Source organism: Camellia sinensis, chromosome 2 (genome assembly GCF_055761805.1).
Source record: "Camellia sinensis isolate YWXY chromosome 2, ASM5576180v1, whole genome shotgun sequence".
In the NCBI taxonomy this organism is placed as follows: domain Eukaryota; kingdom Viridiplantae; phylum Streptophyta; class Magnoliopsida; order Ericales; family Theaceae; genus Camellia; species Camellia sinensis.
In genome coordinates this window covers 46,372,714-46,400,635 of record NC_138962.1, presented here as the reverse complement: position 1 = coordinate 46,400,635, position 27,922 = coordinate 46,372,714, and the positions used below count along the sequence as shown (strand labels likewise).

The window sequence follows — 27,922 nt, the reverse complement described above, 5'->3', positions numbered from 1 at the left end:
TTATACAGAGTCTTGTTAAGGTATACAAAATTTTAAAATTTCTTTAACATCACCTTAATAATATTCATATTCATATATATATATATATATATAAATATTATTTATGTACAAGCACTAGAACCAAATATATACTCAATGGACATTGCCCATGGCCTATATAACCCAGAAAAGAGGAGTATAAGAAAAGAGAAGGGAAAGACTACTTTTATCATTGAAGGGTTAAGAGAGAATCTACAGAAGCTACTCCAAAAAAAAAGGAAAAAATACACAAAAATAAATTACAAATAATAAAAAGAAAAAGAAAAAGAAAAAAAAACATGTGTAAACTAGAATGATGATTAGGCGATTTGCATCTGTTGTGACCCATCAGAAGTTTCCAATGTCTGTTGCGGTCTGTTGTGATCCATCGGATGTTGGCAATGTCTGTTGCGATCCATCAGAAGTTGGCAGTGCCTGTTGTGATCCATCCGATGTTGGCAACACCAGGGACTCATCATTTGCTAGGGATACACCGTCGCCTACAGAAAAATCCTTCCATTGCTGAGTCACTGTTTTGATATGGGTGTAAAACTGTACTCCTGCCTTGCCTGCAAATTCACAAAACTTTCAATTTCCGCAAAAATTCAGAAATATTACAGTTATCATATCCACTTGTAAGCTGCTCTAAATAGCATGTTCTCTTGATTTACTATATTTTTACCTAAGAAATTGAGATCTCCTGCAAAAGATGCCTTGGAGCCAGTAAATGAGAAAAAGGGTAGCGGGGCTGCAACTGGGACATTTATACCGACCTGAGTCCAAAACAGTTCATGTTAGAGCTTCCTATGAAAAAAATTCGAATGAAAACTGATTGGTTATTTTCGTTTCTTGTGTTTTCAGAAAGGAAACAAAAAAAAGTTTGAAAACACCCAATGTTTTTACATCGTTTCACTTTTTGTGCCAAAACAATTTTGGAAAATTCAAAAACAACTTTTTGATGTTTACTATATAGTGGGTTGTTTTTCGGAAAATTTTCCCCGAAACAGTTTTCAGAAATAGTTTGCTAAACAAGTTCTGTGTTTTCTGGAATCTCGGCTATGGGAAACTGGAAATTCCCCATTTTAATTTTAAATTAAACTTGCATTTTGATTTTTGGATGGAACCATCTTTCCAGATTCAGCTAATTAAACTAGCATCAAACGTCAACCTAGAGTAGTAAAAAAGGCAGTCCAAAAAGACCATCACGGACTTGCAGTAAGCAAACAAAACTCGAGAGCAGTTTGGGGTCTAAAGTACAATCAAAGCATCTGTTATTCTAGTTGTTGACCAGTCAAAGGGCATGCTAAAAAATGTCATGTTACCTGCCCCGCCTCAACCTCGGTCTGAAATTTCCTAGCAGCTGCACCAGATGTCGTAAATATAGAGGCTCCATTGCCATATCTGCCCCAGGAGAGCGGGTTAGCATCTAGAATAAAAATACAACGCTCCAAGAATTTCAAAATTTATAAAGAGGTTCAAGGGAAGATAAAACCGGGACATACTTGTTTCTATTAACAATGTTTATGGCCTCCTCTAAGTTATCAGCCTGAAGGTAACAAGGGCAAGAAAACAATTATGTATTTAAATTTCCATAATAAGCAAGAGCACCTGATTTTCGAAGAGAATTGTAGGGATGATATACCAACCTCCATGCAAAGAAGCACCGGGCCATAAATTTCCTCCTGCGCAGACGAAGATCAAGTGTTGTCAAGGATCAAGTCCGTCCTTCCACCGGATATCACAAAATATCCTATGTCGATTTTGGAAACATAAAGATAAGATACCTTGTAACACTCCATGTCAATTCTGACGTCAGATAAGATGGTGGGAGCAATAAAGTTGCCCAGTTCATATCTTGGAACCTATTTTTGTCATCCTTGAATAAATTAGTTAAAACTTAAAAGTATAGACCACCATGGATACTTCAAAAATGAAAGCACAATCAGGAACAAGCTCCTTAAAATTCTTTCAAACAAATCATTACACCACCACAAAAGCCAATATACATGAGACTCGTTCGAGGACTGAAAATCATACCCTTCATTAGTCTTGTTTCAGTTTCTTATGACTCACATTTTTTATGTCAAAGCAGCATCTATCTGTATCACTCTAGACATTGATCTACTCAGCCCACCAGATAGAAGGATGAGGGTTTCACACACTAACTAGGCCATTTCTAGTTGAAAGAATTTAGAGGCCAGAGTTGGCAAACTGTTCCAAATTTTCTATTTGAGACATGCTCAAGGAAAAGTACATTTTGGATAAGTATTCCCCAAAATGGTGGATATCCCACTCGTGGTTCCTCAGTTTCAACGACCAACTTTGTTCCCAATTCTCCATTCCCATTATAGACACAAAAAATGATGGTGGGTTTTTACAGCCAAAATTAATAATAAAAACAAAAAAATTCGAAGCTAACTGTTCCCCTCTTATGAAATTTCAGGCTAGGGTGGGCCGGGCACATAGCCGATTTGAAAAACACACTCAGAGTTGGGCCATCAGGAACAGGTACCAAATACCTAGGCCCATACCCTACCCGGGGGGTGTGAGCTAGGGAGGGGCCCAGACTTGGGCCCAACAATGGGCTGTGGCCGTTTCAACACCTAGTTCCTCTATACCCTCAAACGACCTATGAATAGCTCATCACAAACTATTTACACCATCAATGGAAAACAGCTGACCCAAGCCTTCTTTCTTCCCTTCCAACTCTCCCAAGGAAAATCAAATGCACCCCAAACAAAACTATGTGGTTGTTTCAACATCCCTAGTTCCTCTATGCCCCCAAAAGATCTATGACTCAGCTCATCACAAACAATTTGCATCATCAATGCAAAAGAGCTAACCCAATCCTTCTTTCTTCTTTTCCAACGCTCCTATGGAAAATCCAATGCACCCCAAACAAAACTAAGCAAGTCCCAAACTCTCTGGCCACTAGGCAATGAATGAGAAGATTAACAGGTCTCTATCTTACTTGCACGCACACCAATTAACCAAAATGTGACAACTGTGAATCAAATCGTCAATAAGCAATAGCTACCCATGCATTGTTGACCCAACAAAAAAAAAAAAATTCCACCTTCGACAGTATCTTTTTAACCTAATTCAGGAAAATTCTCAAGGGACAAAAGGCTTCATAAAATTTTCACAAATCACAGGTGCAATCTGATAAAATCCAAAAGTACAGGCATCAAAACAAGAAAATAACCACCTGGGCTGATAGCTGCACTGGTTGAGTTCCTAGTAAACCCTAGGTTGGGGGTCCAAGCACCATATCATGCTATGCTTTAAGTTCTTTAAACTAATCCCCCCCAAAATAAAACAAAAGAAAAATAACGTAGCCATGCATGTTCTATGTAAAGAAAATGTACAATCAGATTTATCCTTCCTTAATCATGGCTTGAGAGTTAGCACATGGCCCTCATTTGTTAACAACATAAAAACCTAGGTAGATTCATCACAGGAATGGTGTAATGCTTCATATGCAAATCTGCTACCATCAGAAATAAAAAAGACAAAACAAGAAAGATACAAACAGATACCACAATGTTTCTTCCATCAAGTGCTAGTCTGGCACCGCTATCAATACCATTCTGAATTAATCTGCATACATGCTCTTTTGCCTGTGGATACAGCAGAAAACCCAAGCAATATAAAAATATAAGCAGAAACAAGAAGTAGTCAGGAGTGCTGCAGCTCATAGAGCCAAAACACACACACGACAGATTATTTTTTTAATCATGAACATTACAAAAAGTATCAAGATCATAATTGTTAGAAGTAGATGCATTTAATTTTATCATCTTCTCAACATTGATAACGTGGATATATGATTAAAACATTTAACAAAAATGCTAGAGACCCCAAAAATTCTACCAAAAGTTTTATCAAATGTCTCATATGGGTGTGGGACCCACATAGGACCCACATTGTGTGGATCCCACACCCATGTGAGACATTTAGTAAAAACGTTGGTAAAATTTTTAGGGTCTCTAGCATTAATCAACATTTAAACTATGTATCAACCTGTTTGCTAATCACAGGACCAAGGTCTGCATCTGGTTCAGTTCCAGCATTTACTTTAAGTGATTTAGCACGCTCCACTAGTTTGTCCTCCCTGAAAAGGAAATAATAGAGCTCCAGGTTATTCTGATGCATCTCATTTCCAGCATGAAACTGAAATTAAGTACTCCCATCATCCTTATCAGGTTTCTATTCAGAAAACTAGATACTTCAACAAATAGCATATGTGATATTGCAAGAAGTGAATTTGCACACGAATCAATTTCAACTTTTTCAGTTAAATAGAGTTCAGTACTTTAGGCAAATTAATCTTAATAGGAAGAGACTGAAGAACATAACAAGGAAACAGAGGATATGATTGAAGGAAGGGAAGAGACTAATCCTTGATAAAAAAAAAAAAAGGAGTCGGATAGCCAAGCATGTGAAAGTGAAACAGAATACCATGAATTTGAGCTTCCGACAAAAATAACTGCGCTGATTGCCATGCACCTCTGTCCTGCAGCTCCAAAACCAGCGGCAACTAATGCGTTCAAGGTAGCATCCATGTTTGCATCAGGCAGGACAATTGCAGGATTTTTGGCTCCCATATTGGACTGAAGAGAATAGTCAGCCAACCGAATCATGACAACTTCAACCATTATGAGTATGGAAGGTTAAAATATTTGCTCATAAGTCAAAAGAGAAATGCATGTTTGTTCCCAGGATAAGATAATCTGCTACTACCTGAACACGTTTACCACTAGCTGATGCTCTAGCATCTAAATACCTGCCAGCCTTGAAAAAAAATAAAAAACAAGGATATAATTAACAAAAAGTACGTGACATCAATTTAATAATTTTTTATTTGCCCTAGTCAAAGTCAAGTATCAATTGATGGCACAAAAATGCTGAGTATACCCACAAATATTTGAACTGAGCATTTCAATTTTAGTGAAAATGATTATAAGATGCCTACTATATCAATGACAAATAAAAAAAAGAATAAAAAAAAAAAAAAAACAACCAAGTCAAACACCCTCATTTTGACATATAAGCGTGAGAAATGATTGTCTCACGAAAAGAAGAAAACAACTTGATTAAGCATCAGTGTACTTCTCAACATTAGAATCCATTTCAAGCATCTATGAGTCGCTGTTAGGGGTAAAAGATGGCTAAAGAATTAAGAAACACAGGTACTCTGTCTTTCTAAAAGTCCCACTGACTTTCTCTCTCTCTCTAGTTTCCAATTAATGAACTCAGACAAAAATTTGACAATATTAATGCTTTTACGTTATTTTGTCTCTCCCTTTCTCTTTGAAACAACAAAATTATCAGTTTACTTATCTCTCAAAATTATTGCTTCTAAGTGTAATTAAATGGAAATTTGCAAAGACAACAAAATTTACAACTGTACAACAAAATTATCAGTTTACTTATCTCTCAAAATTATTGCTTCTAAGTGTAATTAAGTGGAAATTTGCAAAGATAACAAAATTTACAAAAGGACAAGTCACAGTTAGGATTTTTTTTTTTCTTTTTCCAATAAATAAACAGTAACAGTTAGAATTACTAATAGCCAATACCTCGATCCGTTTACATACTAGTCCTACCTTCTCACTGCAATCTCTACCAATGAACTGTCCCAATCATAAGTGCTCAATAAAAGCTCCAACAAGACCATGTCCAACTACTTTCAAAATCATGACTTACCACTGCATTCATCCAGACTCATTTCTTTCTTTCCATCCACAAGTGGATTTTGATAGATTCATGGAATCTACAAGCACATTTTAATCAGAAGAATTTTCTTTTGGCAGTGATGATTTGTTGGTGGCAGTAATGAAAATCAGATGGTGGTGCTAAGAATTGATTAGAAAGTCTTTCATGGCAATAATGAGATTACACCAATTCATGCTTTACTACTTCACCTTATTTGAGGTGTGCAATTCTTTTATAGAAGAGGTATTAAGTTGAATTCTTTGTTTGATTGTCCATTACATTTTGATGAGTTTTGTGGGTACTTGTATCAAGCTCAATACGTGGCAAGCCCTACAGGTGCCACATCACCAAAACCACACCTGCGTGGCAGACTAATAAGGCACCACGTCTGACATTTCGTATGTTTGATACATGGCGAGCCCTATGGGCGCCATGTGCCAAGGCAACCAAAACTATTTGCTTAGCCTAAGCGGGACCGTATATATAAGCCCAAATATATCTAGATATGAAGAGCCCTGCAATAGGCAGCACCATGGCCCCGCAGGGCCCATGGTCCTTCATACCTCGCTCCAAGGCCAAACAACAATACAATCAGCCCCCGGCTAACTTGGACTTGGATTGATAAACAATGGCTCTCCTAAACATTGAGATAGGCCTGCAGCCCATTCTCCTACTTGATCGCTCAGAAGCGAGCCCCTCTCTTAAACATTGAGATAAGCCCGCGGCCCATTCTCCTACTTGGTCACTTGGAAGCGAGCCCTTGGCTCTCTTAAACACTAAGGTGAGCCCTGGCCCATTTATCTACTTGGATGCCTAGGTTGGGAGCAGGACCCAGGCACTACTGCTTTGGATCATCAGAGGATACTGGACTGGCAGCTGAGGTCATGGGATCGTCGAGATGGTTGTCTTCTTGCTAAGACAACTCCATCTCGACCAAGCTTGGAGAAGAGGCAACAATGACCTTACGTTCATGTCATCCGATGCATATACGAAACGTTACTTTCTGCCTGCCATGAAACATTGCTCTCCGCCTGCCGGCAAGCCACAGACGGCAGAAAGGCTTATATCACTTCTGGCAGAGTTGAGGAGAACGAGCCACCTGTCCAACAGTTCGCTTGGACTCCAATACTCCTATGGCCTATATAGCGTATCGTATATGCAACGAGACACAACAACAACAACAATACAACCAAGCCTCATGCTTAAACACCCTCTTATACTTTACATTAGTGAACAAAGGTCTATCACTGCCAACCTCTCCCTCTCCAAGCTTGCCTTGACCTCCTCCTCTCCACCTCCGGTGATCTCAGGCCATTGAAATGCCCGCCATCGTCCCGGACTACCTCTAACCACACCTCTCACCCACAAGTTTTTATAATTTCTTTAAAAATTTGCTTGTCTTTTTTCTTTATGGGTGATAGTTTTTTAGTTATGGAATTTGTGCATTCTTATTACACAGTTCTTATTTTTTTCTTCACTTTTTGATGTGTTTTTCACATTTCCACTTCAGGTCATCAATTCTTCATTACTAATCTGGAATTTATATAAAATAAAACTAAAACTAGGAATCAGATAGAAAAGGAAAAGAGAATAGCAATCAATCAATTTGGAGTCAAGGCTCACAATTGGCAGCTGCAACACCTGTGTCAGATAATCATTAAACTTTTATTTTCTTTCCCCTTTCATTTCACTTTCAATAGAGCAGCATTCATGCATTTGCTGATGGATTCAGTTGATGCAGATTTACCAGTTTTTGCAGTTTTGCAGAAACAGATTGTAGAAAATTCATAAGCATATCATTACATAGAGCATTCTATAGTAACTAAATAGGAATTGAACACCAAGGAAAAAAAACTCACTGTATCGGAACCAACAAATGATATAGCTTTAATATCGTCATCATCACAGATAGCATTCATGATCTCCTGCCCAAAGTTGAAGAAAATAAATGCAAAATGAGACATCAACACATCAAATTACTAGTTTATGGCAACTGATAAATCAGTAGGAAAATATGCAATAAAATGAGAAATTTTCTTAAATAAAAGAAAAGGTAAATAGAGAGTACAATGGAGGATGAGAAGTCAAGTAAATGAAAAAAGAAAAAAAAAAACAAAATCACATAAATAAAAAAACAAATAACACAGGCCCATACGCCTCTGATGTACTTCATGTCCATCTTTCCATTCCCAACCTCCACAAGAAAAAGAAACACTTCAAAGGGATTGCTTCTCCTTTCTTCCTTTCTTTCAAAGGGACATGTTCAACTATGGCTTGGTTGATTGAGGCATGCACTGTGCACTGTAATTATATATATAGCACATATATACATGTTACATAAAAGCATTGCAATCGACATAAATGGTGGTAGTAATGATTCAGTGAGAGAGAAAGAGAGGGGTGAGAGAGAGAAGAGGCATGGTGGGGGTGGGGGTGGGGGAGAGATACTTCAAATAGAGTTGATGAAGGGTTGAGGAGGAGGGATAAAATACCTCGGGTGTGAAGGAGAAGACATAAAATTTTATATTTTTTTATTATTTTTGGGTATGATTGGTATTTTTGTCATTTTACATTCCGAAGTAACACTGTTCACAGACATGGGGGTGATTGTAATATCTAGAACCACAAGGAAAAATCTATATTTTTCATAAACATAAGTAGTTTATTTGTAATTTACCATTAAAAAAGATAATATTGGCACGGTTGGGAGGAATTCTCCAAGCACATTATGTAATTTTAATTCGGGCATTTAGTTAGATTTTGGATCAATATTGGTCTGCTAATCGCCCCTTGAAGGAAGCACTTCCAGACTTATTCAGGACTGCAGTTTCGAAGAGCATTTGCAAGTTAGTCTGGAAGGGGGTGTTAGTTTGGAAGCTTTGCTTTTGTTGAGAGTTGCAAGTCCGGTTGAGGCAGTATAGGAGTTCTATTCCATGCTTTATGGCTTTCCTAGATTTGGAAAAGATTCACTGGGATTTACAACACCTATCATTATCTGGGACGCAGTGTGCGCATCATATAAGGGTTGGATAGCTGGAGGAGGTGTAGAGCACACTTAATTATTGTGCACCTATCATTATTTTATGTACACTGCATGTCCACATGCATGCATAGTGTACCCTTTGCACGCTTTAGTGCAACTTTCAATTATCAGGAAAGGAAAATAGAAACTTTTTTTTTTTTTTGATAATCGGGTGTTTGGGCTAGCTTATACGCACTTCGACTAATCCCAGTAGACCAATCCTACCGCCCACTTGCGGGGGCCTCATTTAAAGCCAGAGCAAACACCCTATATGGACTGGCCCCAAGGAGTTTATTGCAGCTAGTGAGTATTGAACCTAAGACCTATAGGGAGCACACTCCCAGGCCCCAAGTTGTGCCCAGTAGGCCAACCCCTTGAGGTTAGGGAAATAGAAGTTAAGATCAATATGATATGGAAAACTAACCCATAGGATAGTTCGAGGCTGCTCAAAGTGCACATAGATGCAGCGTGCTATGGTGCATTCATCTAGTTACAGGAGGCTGAGAATTAGGGATGGTAATGGATAACCTACCCTGTAGGTATCCATGGAGATCTAACTCAAATACATGAGTTTTTTCCTTTTTTCTTATCTGTCGGGTAGGGTAAGTGATATTCTTTAAATATCCACAAGGGATGAGTCGGGGATGGGTACCCACTAAATTTCCCCATATATATATATATATTTTTTTTTTTTTTTTTTAAAGATTGACAACCAAAGCTAAATATATATTCAATCTTTTTTTTTTCTTTTTTTTTTAAATTTTGTTTTTTTTTTTAGATTCACAACTTTTTATTTTATTTTAAGATTCACAACCAAAACTAAATATACATTCAATCTTTTTTTTTTTTTAATTTTTTTTTTTTTAAGGTTCACAACTTCTTCTTTTTTTTTATTTTAAGATTTACAACCAAATCTAAATATCCATTCAATCTTTTTTTTTTCTTTTTTTTTAAATTTTGTTTTTTTTTAATGTTCACAACCCTTTTTTTCTTTTCTTTACTTTTTTTAAAGATTCACAACCAAAACTAAATATACATTCAATCTTATTTTATTTTTTTTGGCTCAACAACAAAATCAAATACATATTAATTAACATTGTCACATTATTCTTGTCAAATTTTATTTATATCTAGAATTTTTTAAATTTATTTAGAAAAATTCTATTCCTACAAAAAAATTTCATCTTCTTTTTAAATTTTTTGTATCTCCTTCTCCTCTCTATTAATTGATCTTCGATAATCTGAAGGTGAGTTATTGCTCTCATTTCCATCTTCTTCTTCTTCTTTTTCTTTTTTCCTTTTTAAATTTTTATTTGCATTTATAGAATGAATTTTCTTGTTTCAATATCTCCTGCAATTGTTTTATTGGATTTTTCTCTGATTTGACGGTAACCTTACATTGAATTTTCCATTTTCATCTTAACTAGCAATCACCTTAATTAAAATTTTATACATTTTTGTCTTCAATTTCCATATTTTGGTTATGATTAATTGCACGTTTTTTTATCGATATTTACAATCTTGTCATCGCTAGATTGTCGTCATCGCAAATCACCATTACTATAGTGAGAGGATGAGAGAGAGTGAGAATTAGAATTCTAATTGTCAACAGAATAGTGAAAACATATGGAGAAATTATTTTCCGAAGTACCCAATAAAAAATATGGGGAAATTAGTGGGTACCCATCGCCGACCCATCCCCGGTTGAGATTTAAAGAATATCACTTACCCTACTCAATGGACAAGAAAAAAGGGGAAATCCAAGTATTTGGGTTGGGTCTCCATGGATACTCACATGGTAGGTTATCCATTGCCATCCCTACTCTGTTGACAATTAGAGTTTTAATTCTCACTCTCTCTCATCCTCTTACTACAACAACGGCAATTTGCGATGATGACAATCTAGCGGTGACAAGATTGTGACTATCGATCAAAAACGTGCAATTAATCATAACCAAAACATGAAAATTGAAGACAAAAATGTACAAAATTTTAATTAAGGTGATCGCTAGTTAAGATGAAAATTGAAAAATTCAATCTAAGGTTACCATCAAATCAGAGAGAAATCCAATAAAACAATTGCAGGAGATATTGAAACAAGAAAATTCATTCTATAAATACAAATAAAAATTTTAAAAAGAAAAAAGAAGAAGAAAAAGAAGATGGAAACGAGAGCAATAACTCACATTCAGATTATCGAGGATCAATTAATAGAAAAGAGAATGAGATACATAAAATTAAAAAAAAAAATTTAAAAAGAAAATGGAATTTTTTTTGTAGGAAATAGAGTTTTTCTAAATAAATTAAAAAAATTCTAGATATACATAAAATTTGACAAGAATAATGTGACAATGTTAATTAATGTGTATTTGATTTTGTTGTTGAGCCAAATAAAATAAAATAAAATAAGATTTAATGTATATTTAGCTTTCGTTGTGAATCTTTAAAAAAAAAAAAGAGTTGTGAACCTTAAAAAAAAAGAAAAAAAGAAGAAGATTGAATGTATATTTAACTTTGGTTGTGAATCTTATAGAAAATATATATATATATATATATATATATATATATTGAATGTATATTTAGCTTTGGTTGTGAATCTTTAAAAAAAAAAATTAAAAAAAAGGGTCAAGTTGGGTTAGGGAATATCCAAACCCATTAGAAGATGGGGAGGGTACTACCCATAGGGAATGGGGGATGGGGAATAGGGAAAAATAATTATTGGGGAATGGGGATGGAGAATTAATATTCACCCCATTAACCCCCATTGCCATCCCTAATGAGAATGCATGTATATATATTATTTTGCATCTATCATTATTTTTTGTATACATCTTGTTTACATGCCACCCTCGTTTGGCACTCCTTCATGCATCATTTTTTTTTATCTATCAGGAGTCCAACAAAAAAATAATGAAGGTCAATAAAATATTGCACATTAACTCTTGAGAGTGTCAGGGGATTGCACTCAATCAGATAATGCCTATCACAAGTAATTCAGAACTTACATTGGTGCCATGAACAATGCTTAAGACACCATTGGGCAACCCAGCCTCCATTGCTAACTCTGCAAGTATAATAGAAGCTCCTGAAACAACAACAAATAAATGTCTTATGAATGCGTACTAACAAAACAATCAAATAAAATATGATATTATATATATATACTTCGAGAGAAGCGATGTAGAATAATGAGAATGCATAACCAACAACCAATAACCAGCTTATGAATATAATGAGGAAAGATTGCAAGCAAATCAAACAATTAAGGATTTTCAAGGCAACAAGCTAATGTTCACAGAACCTCTTGTAAGATAGCTATTCACAGTTTTTCTCTCAAAACCCATCCATTGTGAGGCTATGATGAAGATGTATCAAAAATAAATTTCAAAAAATTGAGAACAGAGTGGTGGAAAAGCTTTCTAGAGAATTAATTATAATTCTTTAGAGAGGTGACATTTTTCTTTTTATTTATAAGAAACAGTCATTCAAGGAAAAAGGGGGAAACCAAAATCACATTCTCAAGCTTCTGAATCCTAACAATCCAGAAAAAGGAAGCAAAATTCCTAAAGCTCCAAAGCAATAGGTATTTTGTTTTGGGAAGTGCTAAAAAAGCTGGCTTTTCTACTTATTACGAAGAGACAAGCAAAAAATGGAGAGGTAATGTGACCAAAACAAGCCAATAAGCTTAGCACTTCCCAAAAGAGAAAAAAGGCCTTAACATTGCAATAAGCATTTCCCCTTCAACAAAAATCCAATTTATTTTCATTTGAATTCCCAAAGAAAAAGCAACTGCACCGCCTTACTTCTCAAATCAAATGCACCAATTTAAAGCGAAGTCAAAAGCTGTTTGAGGCAATGATCAACAAGTCAAAAAGAAAGAAAAAATTGAAGACAGAATCCAAATATCCCACTTCACTTGGCAATGAACAAAAGGAATTTATTCACTGACTCAACAGTGTACTACATAATGTGTATGTTTAGATTTGATACGACTGCTAGTGCCACAAAACTCTTCTAAGTAGATATGTCTATCCTAAGAAACAGATTGATCCTTGAAAGATTTTTAATAAAATTTCGTCCATAATTTAAAATGCCTAATAGACTCTGTAATTGTGTTATATTTTCAAGAGTATTAGGAAAATCTCGTACTTTGGACAAAATATGTTCTTGTAATTTTAAACGTTTTTGGTCTAAAATTATTCCCAAAAATTCAATTGATTCTTTTTCTAATTCAATCTTTTTTGGAGACAAAATAATTCCATGTTTTTGGAATCTTTCACAAAGTAATTTTAAATGTTTCTTATGCTCCTCTTTGGTTTTAGAGAAGATAAGTATATCATCAATATAAACTACACAACAATCTTTAATATCCTTAAAAATTGTATCCATCCACCATTGAAATACCTGTGGTGCAATATTTAACCCAAAAGGCATAACATTCCAGTGGTAATGTCCTCTAGGTATACTGAAGACTGTCAATTTTTTTGACTCTTCAGTCAATTGAATTTGCCAAAATCCACTTTTACAATCAAATTGGAGAATATTTTTACATAATGCACACTTCAATTCTACTGCTAATTCATTTTCTCAAAGGCTAGAAAATCAATATATTTTCCTAAATTCACACTTAAACAATCATTTTTCCTAAATACATTATTGCACAGAAATAGAAAATCAATCAGTGTGTTTGGTTTGAGTTTTCTAGATTAAATTTTTTGAAAACTGAGTTTTTTAGTTTTCGTATTCTTTTGTTTTTAGTGGATATTTTTTAAATTTTAAACATTTTTTTTACTTTTTTAGATGCACCTTAGTTAGATGTATCTAAAAAGTAAAAAAAAAAATGCGAAAAAATATTTTAAAAATTAATAAATACATAGAAATACAAAAAATGTATTGAATTCTTGTATTTTTTTTTGTATTTTTGGTATTTAGTGAATTTTTAAAAGATTTTTTTTACAATTTTTTTACTTTTTAGGTGTATATATGTTAGGTGTGTCTAAAAAGTAAAAAAATTACTTAAAATATTTAAAAAAATCAGTAAAAACAAAAAAATACGAAAAATAAGAAAGTAGAATTTTTTGAAAAGTATTTTTTGAAAAATGAAAACAAGCAAGCTGAATATAGTTTTTCACTGGTCAAGAATAAAAATCAACAGTCATTTTCCAACAGTGAAAATTAAAGGAGAGAGAGGGGAAGTCTATTGAAGCTTGCAGACTCCATTACTAAGGCTCACATATCTGCTCGTTTTTTTTATTGTTACTTGACAAACTCTCGACTCTCGACTCTCAATGATGCTTGCATCATGAGAGTTTGAAAGGGGGTTGAACTTGTATTTTTAGGTCTGGTTATTTCATCTTTAGCATGGGGGTAATTTTGTACTTTTAGATTCATGGGATTCTTTCTATTTAATTAAAGTAAATTATCATTAGTAAGTGAATTAAGGTATCTGTCATGGAATAGAAAAGTAAAATCAGCTTCTAGGTTGCCGAAAAAAGTACTTATCAGAAAAAGGTTGTTGAAAGAGTGTCCACTGAAACACAAAATCCCAATAATTTGAAGGAGACTAATGCACATATAAAAATTATGGAGCAGTGACAAGCTAATCAGATGAATAGAGACATTAAATAGCTACCGACAGTCTTGACACCAAAAAAAAGTTAAGCATGTTAAAAAACTAATGAATGTTGACCTTAGAAAATTTTCATGCTTAAGAGCTTCTTCATACATGCATCACTGGTGCTTTAGACGTCATTCCTACCAAGATGAATGAATAAATTGTCCAAATTTAAATTCATGTCATATAAGGCAAAACATTTCACTAAAAAAGAAAAGAACATAAAAGTAAAAATCTAGGGCAAAACCAGCTAGGATTCCACAAATCATAAAACTGGGAGGGAATGCTCCAGTAGTTCATGGAGAAAAATAATAGCAAGAGATAACAATCACCTGGATCTTTCTCAGAGGGCTTTAGAATAAATGTATTGCCACATGTAACTGCAATGGGAAACATCTGCAAAAATTGACACAAAATATGGAATTACTATTATTTTCTCGAGTCGGGGTAATGAAATCCACTAAGCATCCCAAAACCACAAAATTTGCATTTAGTATCTAACAAAACCACAGCACAGACATGACCACGCAGTGCGCACTTGTGGTATGAACACAAAGAAATGCGTATAATTTCAGTAAGCACAAAGAAGAAATATCTAGATAGAAACACCGAAACATGCAAGGCATGAAAAGAAATAGAAAAAAACACAATTGTCTTACCCATAATGGAATCATTGCTGGGAAGTTGAAAGGACAAATCCCAGCACAAACACCAAGTGGCTCTCTAATGCTGTAAGTGTCAATTCCATTCGGTACATTTGAGGCAAATTCCCCCATTTGCAGACTTGCCGTTCCACAAGCATGCTCCACAACCTCTACAAGAGAAAGGCAAAATTTTAATGAACATAACCAACCGAGCTCAAAACCTTAGCTATTTTTTCAAGAAAGAAAGCAGAAAAGACACCAACCTAGCCCACGTAAAACTTCACTGTATGCATCCTTCAATGTTTTACCCTGCTCAGTAGTAATATTCAATGCAAGCTTGTCCTAGGACATAATTACAATTACAAATTATCATTAACGAAATGTGATAAGTTTGATAAGATTCACATCACTGACATCCCAATGCACTTACAATGTCTCTCCGGATAAGGTCTTGGAGCTTGAACATGATACGTTGACGGGTGGTAGCTGGTGTGTTTCGCCATGATGGAAAAGCCCTTTTTGCAGCAAACACTGCAGCTCTGAATTCTTCAGCTGAGGTTAAAGGAACTTGAGAGACAACTTGTTGCGTTGCCTATTAATGATTAAAAAAAATTCATTTACTCATTACTAACTTAGTCGACAGAAGAAAGCAAGAAAGAAAGGAAGAAAACAGAAAGTAATTGGACATTTTCTGTACTTACAGGATTTATTATGTCAATGGATGCCAATGATTGCGAATCAACAAATCTACCGCCAATGAGATTGGGAACCCTCTGCTAGATATAATCAATGAGGTTTAATCTAGTATAACTTCTAAATATATAACCTCACAAGGAGAGGAGGGTGGAGTAAAGAAGCATAAAGGCTAATACATGATGATCTATTCCTGTATATGTACACATGTAACATTGCCCCCCCACTAGTCGAGAACAGGCATTAAGTTGAGATCATCTAAGTCACATCTAAGCTTACCGGAGGGTAGCGCTGCCTCCAAGATGGCTCACTAGTTGACGGGAGATGTATGTTTCCCACAACAGATGCTTGAGGTCTCAATGTCTTGAATCTCTTCACTGAAACACAAAAATACCAGTCTTTTGTGAGAAAAAAAGAGAAAGCCTTCAAGAACTGCCTAATTTACATCAGGCATACTTGGGGCTCTAAAGCGAAGGACATAAGGGATAGCTTGTCAATTTCATAACACTGAACATCTTGAAGCAAAATAGAAACATTCACCAATTGTTTATGCCCTTTAGCAGAACCATTACAATCTCTCTCAGCTCACTTCACTTACTGACTTTAAAAACTTATAAAAAATAATAATTGAAATATCATAGCTCTCACTATGTTAATCTTATATTAACCATTGCCTGCGACATCATCTTCCAAAACAGCATGTTTTCTTGAGAACAAACGGTTGAAAGTTTCACTAGATTGGACCGACACCTAAAACATTCAAAAACAGATTATAAAAGAGAACAGATCCCACAATAATGAGCATCAATCCATAAAATATTACTTATCACCACCTTTATCTGCATAAGCAATCAACAATGTGATATCAAAGGACACACCAATCATGAACAAAAAAAATGGAGTGCAGAATCCAATTTAAGCCTTGATGGAAAGCATTCTGACTTGTCAAGTAGGCATAGCAATCAATCATAAGACAATAGCAATGTAAAGGTACTATCCTACTTCTTAATAAGGGAATAAATATGACTAACAATTACAAAGCACGTCAGTGAAAGAGGGGAAGGGGAGAAGGGGGTGAAAAGAGTAATCAAGGATTGTAGCACACTGTATGTTCATATAAAAATAGATTCAGAGCAGTCAAATGATGAAAATAAAAAATAAAGAAGCTTGACATGAAGTAGTACATATCTTGTGACCATGTATAAATGATGAAAAGTGAAGAAATAAAGATAGATAGACAGCCAGACAGAAATGAACAAAAGAAAGTGTGTCAAACTGTAAGTTGGTAGAGGGGTGCTTGACCTGCAAGGTTTCCATGTCGGAGCTTAGCCTTGACATTGTAAACATGCTTTGGCGTAGACAAAAGCTCTGGATTGCTTTGTCTCAACCTCTTTAGAATTTGGCGTGGTTTTAAACCAGCTTCTGTCATCTCTTTAATTAAAAGCACTTCTGTCTCTGTGAAGCGACGAGCAGAAGGATGCTCTGAAATGTCCTTCAATGGTTCATGGTTGTGCTCACCATTTTTAATGGTGAGCACCCACAAGCCATCATCCTTTTTACCCACACATTCAAATGGACAATTTGTAAGCCGAGAACCTGTTTTTCTTTTGCGAGAATGTTCACCAGATGCCTCATCAATAGGTTTTCGTCTATTACGATAAACACCTCCTCTGTCACAGCCAAGGATTACCACTCTGTCCTTCTTAGATTGCTTGATAGTTACAACATATCCCTGGGATATGGCAAACTCCCCAACATGTTGGATAAGTTCTTCTCGATCTAAAAAACTTCCAGGTGGAGGTGGAAGCATCTGTAGGGTTTCAGATAACCCTGCATAATCTTGGATATCCATCAACAATAAAGAAAGTAAAAAACCTGCATCAAAGATGGAATTTCTTGCTGAGAAGAGGGGAAGCAAGTTGGACATCTTCATTTTCAAAGTTAAGTTACAGCAAAGACATAAGATTCAAATTTATTGAACTTATCCAACTGATTGGTTAGTGAAACCCTATTCCAATCAATTCTGATAAATAGACTGGCTAGTTCTCTGGATTCTGCAAAGCTTTACTTGTCCATTTTAATATTCTGCCAATGGCAAAGCCGTGGAGAGTAAAAAGAGTCTCAGAGACCAACACCCAAGTAAAAATTTTTGAAGACATTAAGGGCCGTACCAAAATGTTGTATCTCTGTTGTGGTGTAATTGCTGGTATGGCATAAAAAGGGAGAGGTCAGATGAGGGTTCAACTTTTATAGTTGTCCAACAGCAAAACAAGGGTCACCATGTGTGTGGACCTTATCTTAAGGGACTCGTAATTTAAAATCCACTAAATCTCATATTTGCCCTTCATTTCATATATTTAAGTTGTTAAGGAACGCTTAGAATTATCCAATTATTTTAGAGTCATCAACACCGCTTCATGAAAAAAAGAAAAAAGGAGCACCTAAATGGTTTTCTCCCTTCATATAATCTCGAAGCCATACCATATTTTGTAAAGAATCTAATGATTTATGACTTTTTTTAACAACTTCTGAATGGAAAATATGAGGTTTAATTACTGATCATTTCACCATTATTAGATATACACACATACCCATGTTCCACAATTCTTTCCCTTACAATTCAAAAAACTGCTTCAGGCTAACCGTCTCTCAATAACCATACAGACTCTCTCTTGATAACCAAAAGAAATAGTGGGATGTACCTAACTTCAAAGTGAAAAAAATCCCAAAAGATAAGGCCTTGGTCATGGCATATGGCACTTGTCTAGTAACAATCAAGTGATCAATTCTCATTTCTCACAAGTCACACCAGCCACTACTACACCCAACGCAATGATAATATATACAAAGATCAAACAAAGGGAGAATCTTGGCTCAACATACACATTAAAATCCTTTCATTCCATTGCTTATGTAATTTTTGAATCATTAATTATCATCTTATAATATTCATTCTTATTTTCTTTAGTAATAATAGAAATCTCAATTCTATGTTGTATAGGATGATAGGACAATTATTATAGAAGGAAAAGTATGACAGGTGTGTTAAGTCTATATTTGCTATATTACATTTCTTTATTTTTCTCTCTTTTCGATTCAAATCTGACCATTTCTTTCTTAGTAATTTCCACATTGTTGTTAGGCTAAGATATCATTAATCTTTTGCAACTTGAAAGTAATATTATATATATCATATAAGAAGATAGATGAGAAGTAGAGGATCAAGATTCTAATACAAAATGATAATCACTAAGAAGTGGTAGATAACTTAACAGAAAAATGATTACATACAATAGGGAACATGACCATTGTAGCAACCCGACCCTCTCTTATGCTTTAATTTCCTCATTATATATGTGATTATATGTGTGTTTATGTGCTTGATGTGAATGGCATGTTTAAATGTGTGAATTACATGTTTATGGAATTGTATCTGTCGGTTATGAGAAAATCGTTTGAAATCATGACCTTTGGACTGAAAATTGAAAGCCTTAAAGGCGCGATAACCAGAATTTGACTTTACAGTTAGGATTAGTATGATTTTTAGGACATAATATGAAATTTTGTAAAAATTTGATTCATAATGAATTAAATTGATTTATTGGGCTCAATGCTTAGTTAAGCTTGACCTTAGACTTAGTGAGCTAAGCTTTCTTGGATATTATATATATATATATATGAGCCTTATGATATTTAGACACATCCAAACATCAAACATATCTCCTGGGAAGAGAAAAGAGAGAAGAAAGAAGAAAAAAGAGAGAGGAAAGAGAATTCAACTAAGAGCTTGGGAATTGAAGAAATTGAAGGATTAATTCAAAGATTTAGCTCAAGGTAAGTGGGAATCAACTAAACTACTCTAAATCCTCCTCCAATTGGTTGAAATCAAGTCTTAAGATGAGTTTCTTATGTGGACAAGGATGGATGATATGGAAGACTCTACCTCCGCACAGCTTGATCGGTTGAAAAGAATGATTACGGACATGGCAGAACCTATGAGACAACAACAACAGCAACCACCACAGCCACCGGTGCCTGTACCACATGGTGCAAGACCATCAAGCTAAGGACCGAACCATTAAACTTACAAAAGAGTTTAAGAAGATGAAACCGCCACCATTCAAGGGGGGTATTGATCCGATGAAAGCCGAAGCATCGGCCTTAGGCATAGAGAGATTGTTTGAGGTCTTTCCCTGCACCGAGGCACAGAAAGTACAACTTGCCGCTTTTACTCTTGAAGACGAAGCACGGAGATGGTGGATACTCACTAGAAATGAACATCAAGGGTTGACCTGGGCTCGATTTTTGGAGCTTTTCTATGATACGTATTTTCCACAGTGTATGCAAGATAAGAAAGTGACAAAATTTGAGACTTTGAGGCAAGGGAACAAAACGGTAGCAGAGTATGAAGCACAATTTTCAGAGTTAGTCCATTTCGTACCACACATGGTGGATACGGACTACAAGAAAGCAAGAAAGTTCGAAGAAGGACACCAGAATGCTATTTTGGATCGAATTAATGTGTTGAAATTGCCTACCTATGTCGATGTGTTGGAAAGGGCGATAGTGGTTAAAGGTAATATAGCTGCTCAAAATCAAATCTTTGAATGGACGGGGAAGAGGCAGAATGCGCAAGCACCAAGGGGACCAGTGGCATCTCAGAACAAGAAACCAAACTTGGGAACCTCTAGTACTTCAGCCTCTACTTGTGAATCAGCACCAGCTTGTCCAGATTGTAGGAAGAGGCACCGTGGGACTTGTTATCAGGTAACCGGGGCTTGTTTCAAGTGTGGAAAGACGGAATATTTAGCAAGGGATTGCCCTCAGAGAGACCGACAAAACGGGAATAGAGCCACTACTAGTTCAGCCGGCTCAACTCCAGCTCGAACTACAAAGACTAGTGCAAAACCCACCAATACTAGAGACAATGCTAGACAGGGAAGAGTATTTGCTCTCATTCCTGGTGATGCTCAGAATACTGAGACTGTGGTGTCAGGTACCTTCTCTATCGATGGTCACTCCGCTCATGTATTATTTGATTCAGATTCTACCCATTCTTTTGTGTCGGAAACCTTTACTAGTAATTTGAATAGACCTAAGGAATCGTTGCATCATAGTAATTTTGGATGGTTATCCCTTTGTACATAATTAGATGACTTGGACTTATGTGTATATGACTTGGATTTATGTGTATATGGATCATGTATGTGAATATTCTAAATACAGCATGATGTTTTAAGAATCCTGGCATATAAGCACTGCTCAATGAACATTCAGATTTTTTACTTGCTTCTGCTTTAGGCCCCTTTAGTGACTAAAATGTTTTTGGATATTTTTGTTTTGAGGCCTACGGACAGGCCGGTCATGGCTTAAACTTTTAGGGACAGATTTGGGTCGTGACAAACATTGTATGTGTCCTATTTAAAAGTTCATCAACCCTGGCATGTCCATTCAGTTATTTTACACGTTTTTAATCATATTAAAACAAAAACAAAAAAAATACGACTTTTCAGTAACAAAATTGCTCAAAACAGTATAATGACCAATTAGGTCCAGGAAAGTCAACCTGAACCCATCCCGTTTGTAAACAGGTGCAATACACCAAGCCAAACCCGAATATCAAACTTTTTATTACAAATTTACAATGACACATTATCACAAGGTCTATTATTGAATTCCATATCATTAAATTAACTTTGAAGAATTTTACTTTGGTCTCGCACTTTTTCCTTTTTTTCTTTTTTTAACTGAAATAATTTCAACTGAGACTGCTTTCTAAATATCACCGTGCTACCTAGTTTCTTAAAATATATGATCTGCTTCTACAAAACTTGAACCATTCAGTGGAGCAGGGCATAAAAAGAACAAGAAACACTGTAACTGGAAGAAAAAAAGGAAAATTATTTGGTGGTCTGGGGGCAAGTTCATGTGGTGAACCAACTTGATTTTTATTCGTCAATACAAAAGAACTCAATACTTTTTGTTGGGTTTATAGAAAGACAACATGACAAGTGTCATTGCTCGAAGGCCACCAAATAATCTCAAAAAACAAAAAAACAAAAAAAAATCATGTTCCTGTAAGACATTTTTACACAGAAAAAATTATCTACACTCCATTTGTTTTGACGTAAAATGTTTTTGTTAAAAATATTTTACTCATTTTCCGTTGTTTGATTGAACAAAAGGCAAGCAAACATTTTTTAAAGAAAATATTTTTGCATCATTTTTTCAAAAAATGACTTACCTTTAAAAATTCCATAAGTCAATTTTTACAAAATTGACACTCACTCACTACCTTTTCAACACATTTAGCTTTTTCAAATAAATATTAATCAAAATGACACCATATAATCAAAATTTCTCTTTTAGGCAATAAAATGTTTTTATCAAGTGTCAACCAAACCAAATGCCAAAAAACAAAAACAAAGACAAAAACATTTTTTCTGTGTAAAATTAATTTACAAGAAAAATATTTTTTTGTGTAATTTCACGTCGAAACAAAAGGAGCCCTAGTGTAACACATTTTACATCAAAACAAGTAAAATATTAGTCTATGAACCTGTTTGTTCAAAACTTTGTCGTCCAAAACATCCACAATACAGGCAAAAATGCTCCAAGTATAAACTTAATTACAAAAACTCCATAATTGAACACGTTAAGCCACAATTGCTATTGAACCTGGACATCACGATTATAATTTTTATGTAATGACAACTTTTTTTAGTCAAATTAGACCCAAAAAAATTGCTAATTTCTCAATTTTGACGATACTAAGAAAAAGATGCTTCAATAGAACGATCAAACAGACAATCTGAGACTAACACATTCAAATTCTCGATACAATCTACATGTATTTATAGAGAGAGAGAAATACCTGGAGGGGATAGAATGATTCGTTGGGAAAAAGACAAGCAAATTGAAATTGATTGACGATCAGAAGAACTTCGAGTCCGCCATCGAAACAGATCAGCAAAAAAAATTTAGCCCTAGGGGCCAAGGCCACTGTGTTTCTTTGTATCGGCTATATTAAAGCAATACGGTTCATGTACTGGACCGGACGGGTCTCAGTTTCGATTTGTGGGAAAAACTCGGCTATTCGAACGGTTTAACAGCCAAAAAAAGGACCGCTTCATGGTTACAGGAGTTTGATACCGGTTTAGCATATGTTGCTGACATGGTCCGTTGGCCCGCTCAGTTCAATTCTGTTTTTATAAAATTTGAGAATGCTGTTTTAGTTTATAAGATTGGATTACATCAATATTTTCAGTCTCAAATATTAATGAATTGGATTTGGAATTTGGAATATGGATTTCTACATTCAATTTGGCTTGGACTCACTTGCTATTAAATTAATTAATTATTTTTTTATTTATAATACATTAATTTTTTGTTTTTTTTATCTAGATTTTATCTTTGCTAGTTTTATTATAACTCACATTTGTGGTGATATTTGGTTGAATTTATTTAAAAAATTCTTCAATTTATATATAATTTTTTTATAACTATAACGATATCAATATATTTATTTAAAATATATAATATGTAATTGAATTTAATTATAAAATGTTTTAATTTTTTTAACATATAGTCTGATTAGTGGACTTAGAATTTATAGAACTGCTACAGGGCCCGAACATTTCAAGCTCGAAATTGGCTCGAAACTCAGAACGACGTCGTTTTTTATTCTCTTTTTTTGATTATCTTACTTCTCTTACCGGTAAGAGAATCCAAAACGACGTCGTTTTGGGTTTCATGCCAATTTCGAGCCAAACAATTTCGAGCCCTCAAACATTTTTCTAGAATTTATAATTATTTTGTAGACTGGACTTGAATAGATATAAAGGCCGAATGTTAGGGCTGGGCTAGGCCGAACTTATGAAAACACAAAATCTCTCATTATATAATCTCATCCCAGTCCAACCTAATATTTATCCACCCCTAGTACCACCTACAACGTAGTTCTTACAGGAATTTTTTTATATTTAATATTGCCAAGGTAATTGATAAAGAATGTTGCTATTAGCACTCCATAAATTATTTTGGACTCCCTAAATTTTAACCTTTTTTATTACAATAATAACCTTAAATAAAATTACTAAAAAGGATATCATTAACTTCGGGACACCTCATATCACAATTAAACATACACACCCACTACATCATTAATTAGGGTTTATGAGAGCGCACACCTCCATCACGATTCATCCATCTTTTCCAAATCTCACCTTCAAAACCAACCCATCCTCAAAACTTTGAAAACCTTTTTGCAACAATATTCCGGCGGTAACAGTGGCAACCATTTGACTAGCTACACTTCTCCAACAATGGTAATATTTTAGCAGTAACAATGGCAACCTTTTGGCAGAATAAAGGCGCAAACATTATTTATTTGTTCGGGATAGCGTTCTCGAACAAATAAGTAATGTTTGAGAATACAGACCCGAACATGGAAATGTCTTAATACATTGAATAGTTAAAATTGTTAACGCTTGCAAAAGTTTTCATTTTTTCAAGTTTGGGAATACAGGTCCAAATATTACTTATTTGTTTGGGAAGACATTTATAAACAAATAAGTAATGTTCATGAATGCAGGTCCGAATATGAAATTTTCTTAATACATTGAATAGTTAAAATTGTTAACGCTTGCAAAAGTTTTTATTTTTTCAAGTTTGAAAATACATGCCTGAACATTACTTACTTGGTCGGGAAGGCATTCCTGAACAAATAAGTAATGTTCGAGAATGTAGGTCTGAACATGAAAATTTATTAACACATTGAATAGTCAAAATTTTTAACGCTTGCAGAAATTATCGGAAGTAGCTCAAATCCATTAACAAGTTCAAAAGTTATTCCTTCATCACGTAACTTTGATAATATTGATGCGTAATTCTCTGTTGAACTCATAATTTTATAATATCTACCAACAAAACTAACCAAATCCATTATTATAAATTTTTTTTATTACAAGAGAATAAATTATTACGAGAAAAATTAAGAAATTATGTATATATATAGAGAGAGACAGAGAGAGTATACTAACTGTGACAATGGTGGATGAGGCAGCAGAAACAATAATCACATTGTCTGTTCTTTTTCTTGGTGTGGGTTTTGTTATAATTTTTTGGAAGAGAGATTTTTTTGGAGTGTGAAAGTGTGCATTCAATGAGTGGAATATTTTCACAAGGATAATTTTAGTATTATTTGAGGAGAAAAAGAAATTTTGAGAATTTCAAAATTTATAAATGAAGGCTCAAAAGAAATAAAAGATCCAAAATAATTAATAAAATGCTAATTTGCTTGGTTAGAGTTTTCCAAAAATACTTTTCAGAAAATTTTATTTTCTTGTTTTTCATGTTTTTTTGTTTTTATTGATTTTTTTAATATTTTAAGCTTTTTTTTTTTACTTTTTAGACATACCTAACATAAATATATCTAAAAAGTAAAAAATTTGTGAAAAAAACCTTTTAAAAATTCACTAAATACAAAAAATACAAAAAAAAAGAGAATTCAGTACATTTTCTATATTTTTATGTATTTATTAATTTTTTAAAATATTTTTTCACAATTTTTTTTTACTTTTTAGACACATCTAAATAGGATGTATCTAAAAAAATAAAAAAATATTTAAAAATATTTACTAAAAATAAAAAAGCACAAAAATCAAAAATTTAATTTAAAAAATTCAAACCAAACACACTAATGGTGTGTTTGGTTGGGGGATTTGGGAAGGGATTTGGAAATGGAAAGGGAAAAGGTGTGTGAAACTATGTGAAATATATACATATTTTATTCACATTTCACCTACCTTTTCCATTTCCCTTTCCAAATCCCTCACCAAATCCCCCAACCAAACACAGCATAATAGTGCCGCTCTTTATAAAATTAATTCATTCCCACTTCGTCCACCAGCCACCTCCCTGATTTGCCCACAACGTGATACGAAAGTGGGCACTAAGGTGCAACTCATGCGTGTTTGGCACGGGTTGCATTGGCCAAGCCCAATTTGAATTGTTTTAAAGTTGTCCAAGCCTGATTTATTATTCGAATGCCTTCTTAAATCCGACCTGAGCATAACTTTGTATTGACCATAAATTTGAATTTTTTTTTTTTTTAACTAGGCTAATTAATTTAGCAAATTTAGACCTTTAAATAAGTTTATTAGTAATATTAAAATAAATAATTTATTTGATAAGATATAAAGATAAGATTCGATAAATTATTGTATCATTGTTGTTACCTTAGTCTTTGCTATTTCTAATCTAGAAATGAAAATATTTTTTGGCCACATTTATTTGACAGATTAGTTGGATGGGATGGTTAGTGAGAGGATAGTTAGTGAAGGAATTATTAATGTGTGGATTGTTAATGAGAGGATTAAGTAAAAGTGTGTTTATTTTTATGACAGTATGGGAGATGATTAGTGATTAGATTATTAAATTACTAAATTATTTTTATATAATATAAATAAATAAATTATTTTTATATTAAAAAATTTAAAACAAACCGGTGCACTTGGTAAATTATTGTTTTATTTTTTTATATAAAATAGACTCAATTCTTTCATTATTTTCCTAATTCCACCTAAAATCCAACCAAGCTAATCCTCCTACTGAGGGGGATTACTAAACCCCTTGGACTATCAATCCGCCCTCTTATTTCACCACCAAACATGTTGTGGTGAGACCCACAACCCTGACAGTCTAATCTAGCCACTCAAACCGCAAAACAAATATGGCCTTTATGTTGTGTTTAATTGTATATATGTTTACCCACCCAAAAAATTGTGTATATGAATATACGAAAATTCTATATATAATGAATATTATCTAACTGTTAAAATTATTTTAATGTCATCAAATTGTCATTTTTTGGACTAAAGTCTTATAAATATTATCACTCCTCTCTCTATTACCACACCACCATCACTAGGATTACCGCCACCATCACTATTGCCATCCCACCACCCTCTCATTACCTCTACTTTTACTCTCATTCCACCATCACCAAACATTAAAAAACATTTTCTAAAAATATTCCGTAAAAAAAGAAAATTCTACAAAAAATTATTTTTTACCCAAATAAATGGACGGGTTAAATGAGAAATAATTCACCAGAGTTGAGCCTTCCCATATCTGTACTTTCATCGCAATTGGATCACTACAATGCACCAAGATGGTCAAGCGTCATAGGGTTCTCAAGAAATACAAGGAAAACTTTAGGATGAATTACTTGATTATTTTTTATGGTTAAAAAAAATGAGATATTATATTCGGTTGGAAAACAACAAAAAGATATAATTATTTTTAATTGTTAGATGAAGAAAATAAATAATTTGAAGTGGCATCATTTTTCTTATACTATATCACCTATGTTATAATTTAATTATATTTAATCTTTTATACTTGTATTAAAATTATTCAAAACTTAATACAATACCTATACGGGGAAAAGATATTCGATGCTATTCGTACTCCTTTCGTCCAAATTCTGAATCTATTCGATCGACCTGAGAACACAATGGCGGTGAGCTACCCGGCGGTGTGTTGCCGGAAAACCCCTCCGACGGTCAAGTTAGCACACACTCAGAGAGAGAGAGAGAAATTTTATTAATGTCAAATTGTATCTCACCAAATGATGTTCCATCATCAGCATGGGGGGCGCAGTCATATTTATATACTTTATGCACTCTACTCTGCACTCATTAGTCTCTTGACACGTGGAGCTGCTCTCCCATCTGTCAGCACAAATCTAACAAACACCACCTAACCAAACCGCCAGACAACATTAGGTGGAAGTCGGCAGCCCGATGGCATCACCTCAGCCTCACACGACCGTGCTGCGTAACAAGTCTGAGTGCTCCGCTCGCCGAGCTCCATAACAACCGAGCCCAGTAGCATTTCGGCAGAGCCGAGTTCAAGACAGGTCGAGTCGGTAAACAGAAGGCCTTTCCCGCCGAGCTAAACGTGTGAGCCATGGAACCTGGGTTGGCGAGCGATCATCTCGGCCAAGTAAGCTTGGCCCAGACACGGGTAGGGGTGCAACTCGGACGGGTTGGGTTGGGTTGGGTTGGGTTGGGTTGGGAGGTTGTCCAAGCCCAGTCCAAGTTGTGCTGAGACCTGCCCAAACCCGAATTGTAACCCGGGGTTGTTTGCCCAAGCCCGACCCGAGTTAAACCTGAATTGCCCGAGTTGCCCGAATTGTAAATGAATTTT

The 27,922-nt window shown here is 34.7% G+C and overlaps 1 protein-coding gene across 2 annotated transcripts; it reads right to left on the bottom strand.

The window, feature by feature from the left end:
* Positions 1-181: 181 nt before the first annotated feature.
* LOC114261331 (methylmalonate-semialdehyde dehydrogenase [acylating], mitochondrial) lies at positions 182-22,795 on the bottom strand. 2 transcript variants are annotated; one of them, XM_028201596.2, is made up of 20 exons: positions 22,584-22,795; positions 17,012-17,584; positions 15,989-16,086; positions 15,718-15,792; positions 15,447-15,608; positions 15,280-15,358; positions 15,032-15,186; positions 14,705-14,768; positions 11,764-11,843; positions 7,596-7,661; positions 4,762-4,812; positions 4,480-4,631; positions 4,042-4,132; positions 3,558-3,638; positions 1,803-1,880; positions 1,665-1,700; positions 1,521-1,564; positions 1,341-1,419; positions 701-791; positions 182-587 (listed from the first exon to the last, which is right to left on the bottom strand). In XM_028201596.2, the coding sequence occupies exons 2-20, from the start codon at positions 17,559-17,561 to the stop codon at positions 367-369; spliced, it is 2,253 nt and encodes a 750-aa protein (XP_028057397.2). In that variant the 5' UTR covers positions 17,562-17,584; positions 22,584-22,795; the 3' UTR covers positions 182-366. The 2 variants fall into 2 exon arrangements, with proteins under 2 accessions (XP_028057397.2, XP_028057398.2); XM_028201597.2 differs by having other exon boundaries at positions 15,718-15,789.
* Positions 22,796-27,922: the final 5,127 nt, after the last annotated feature.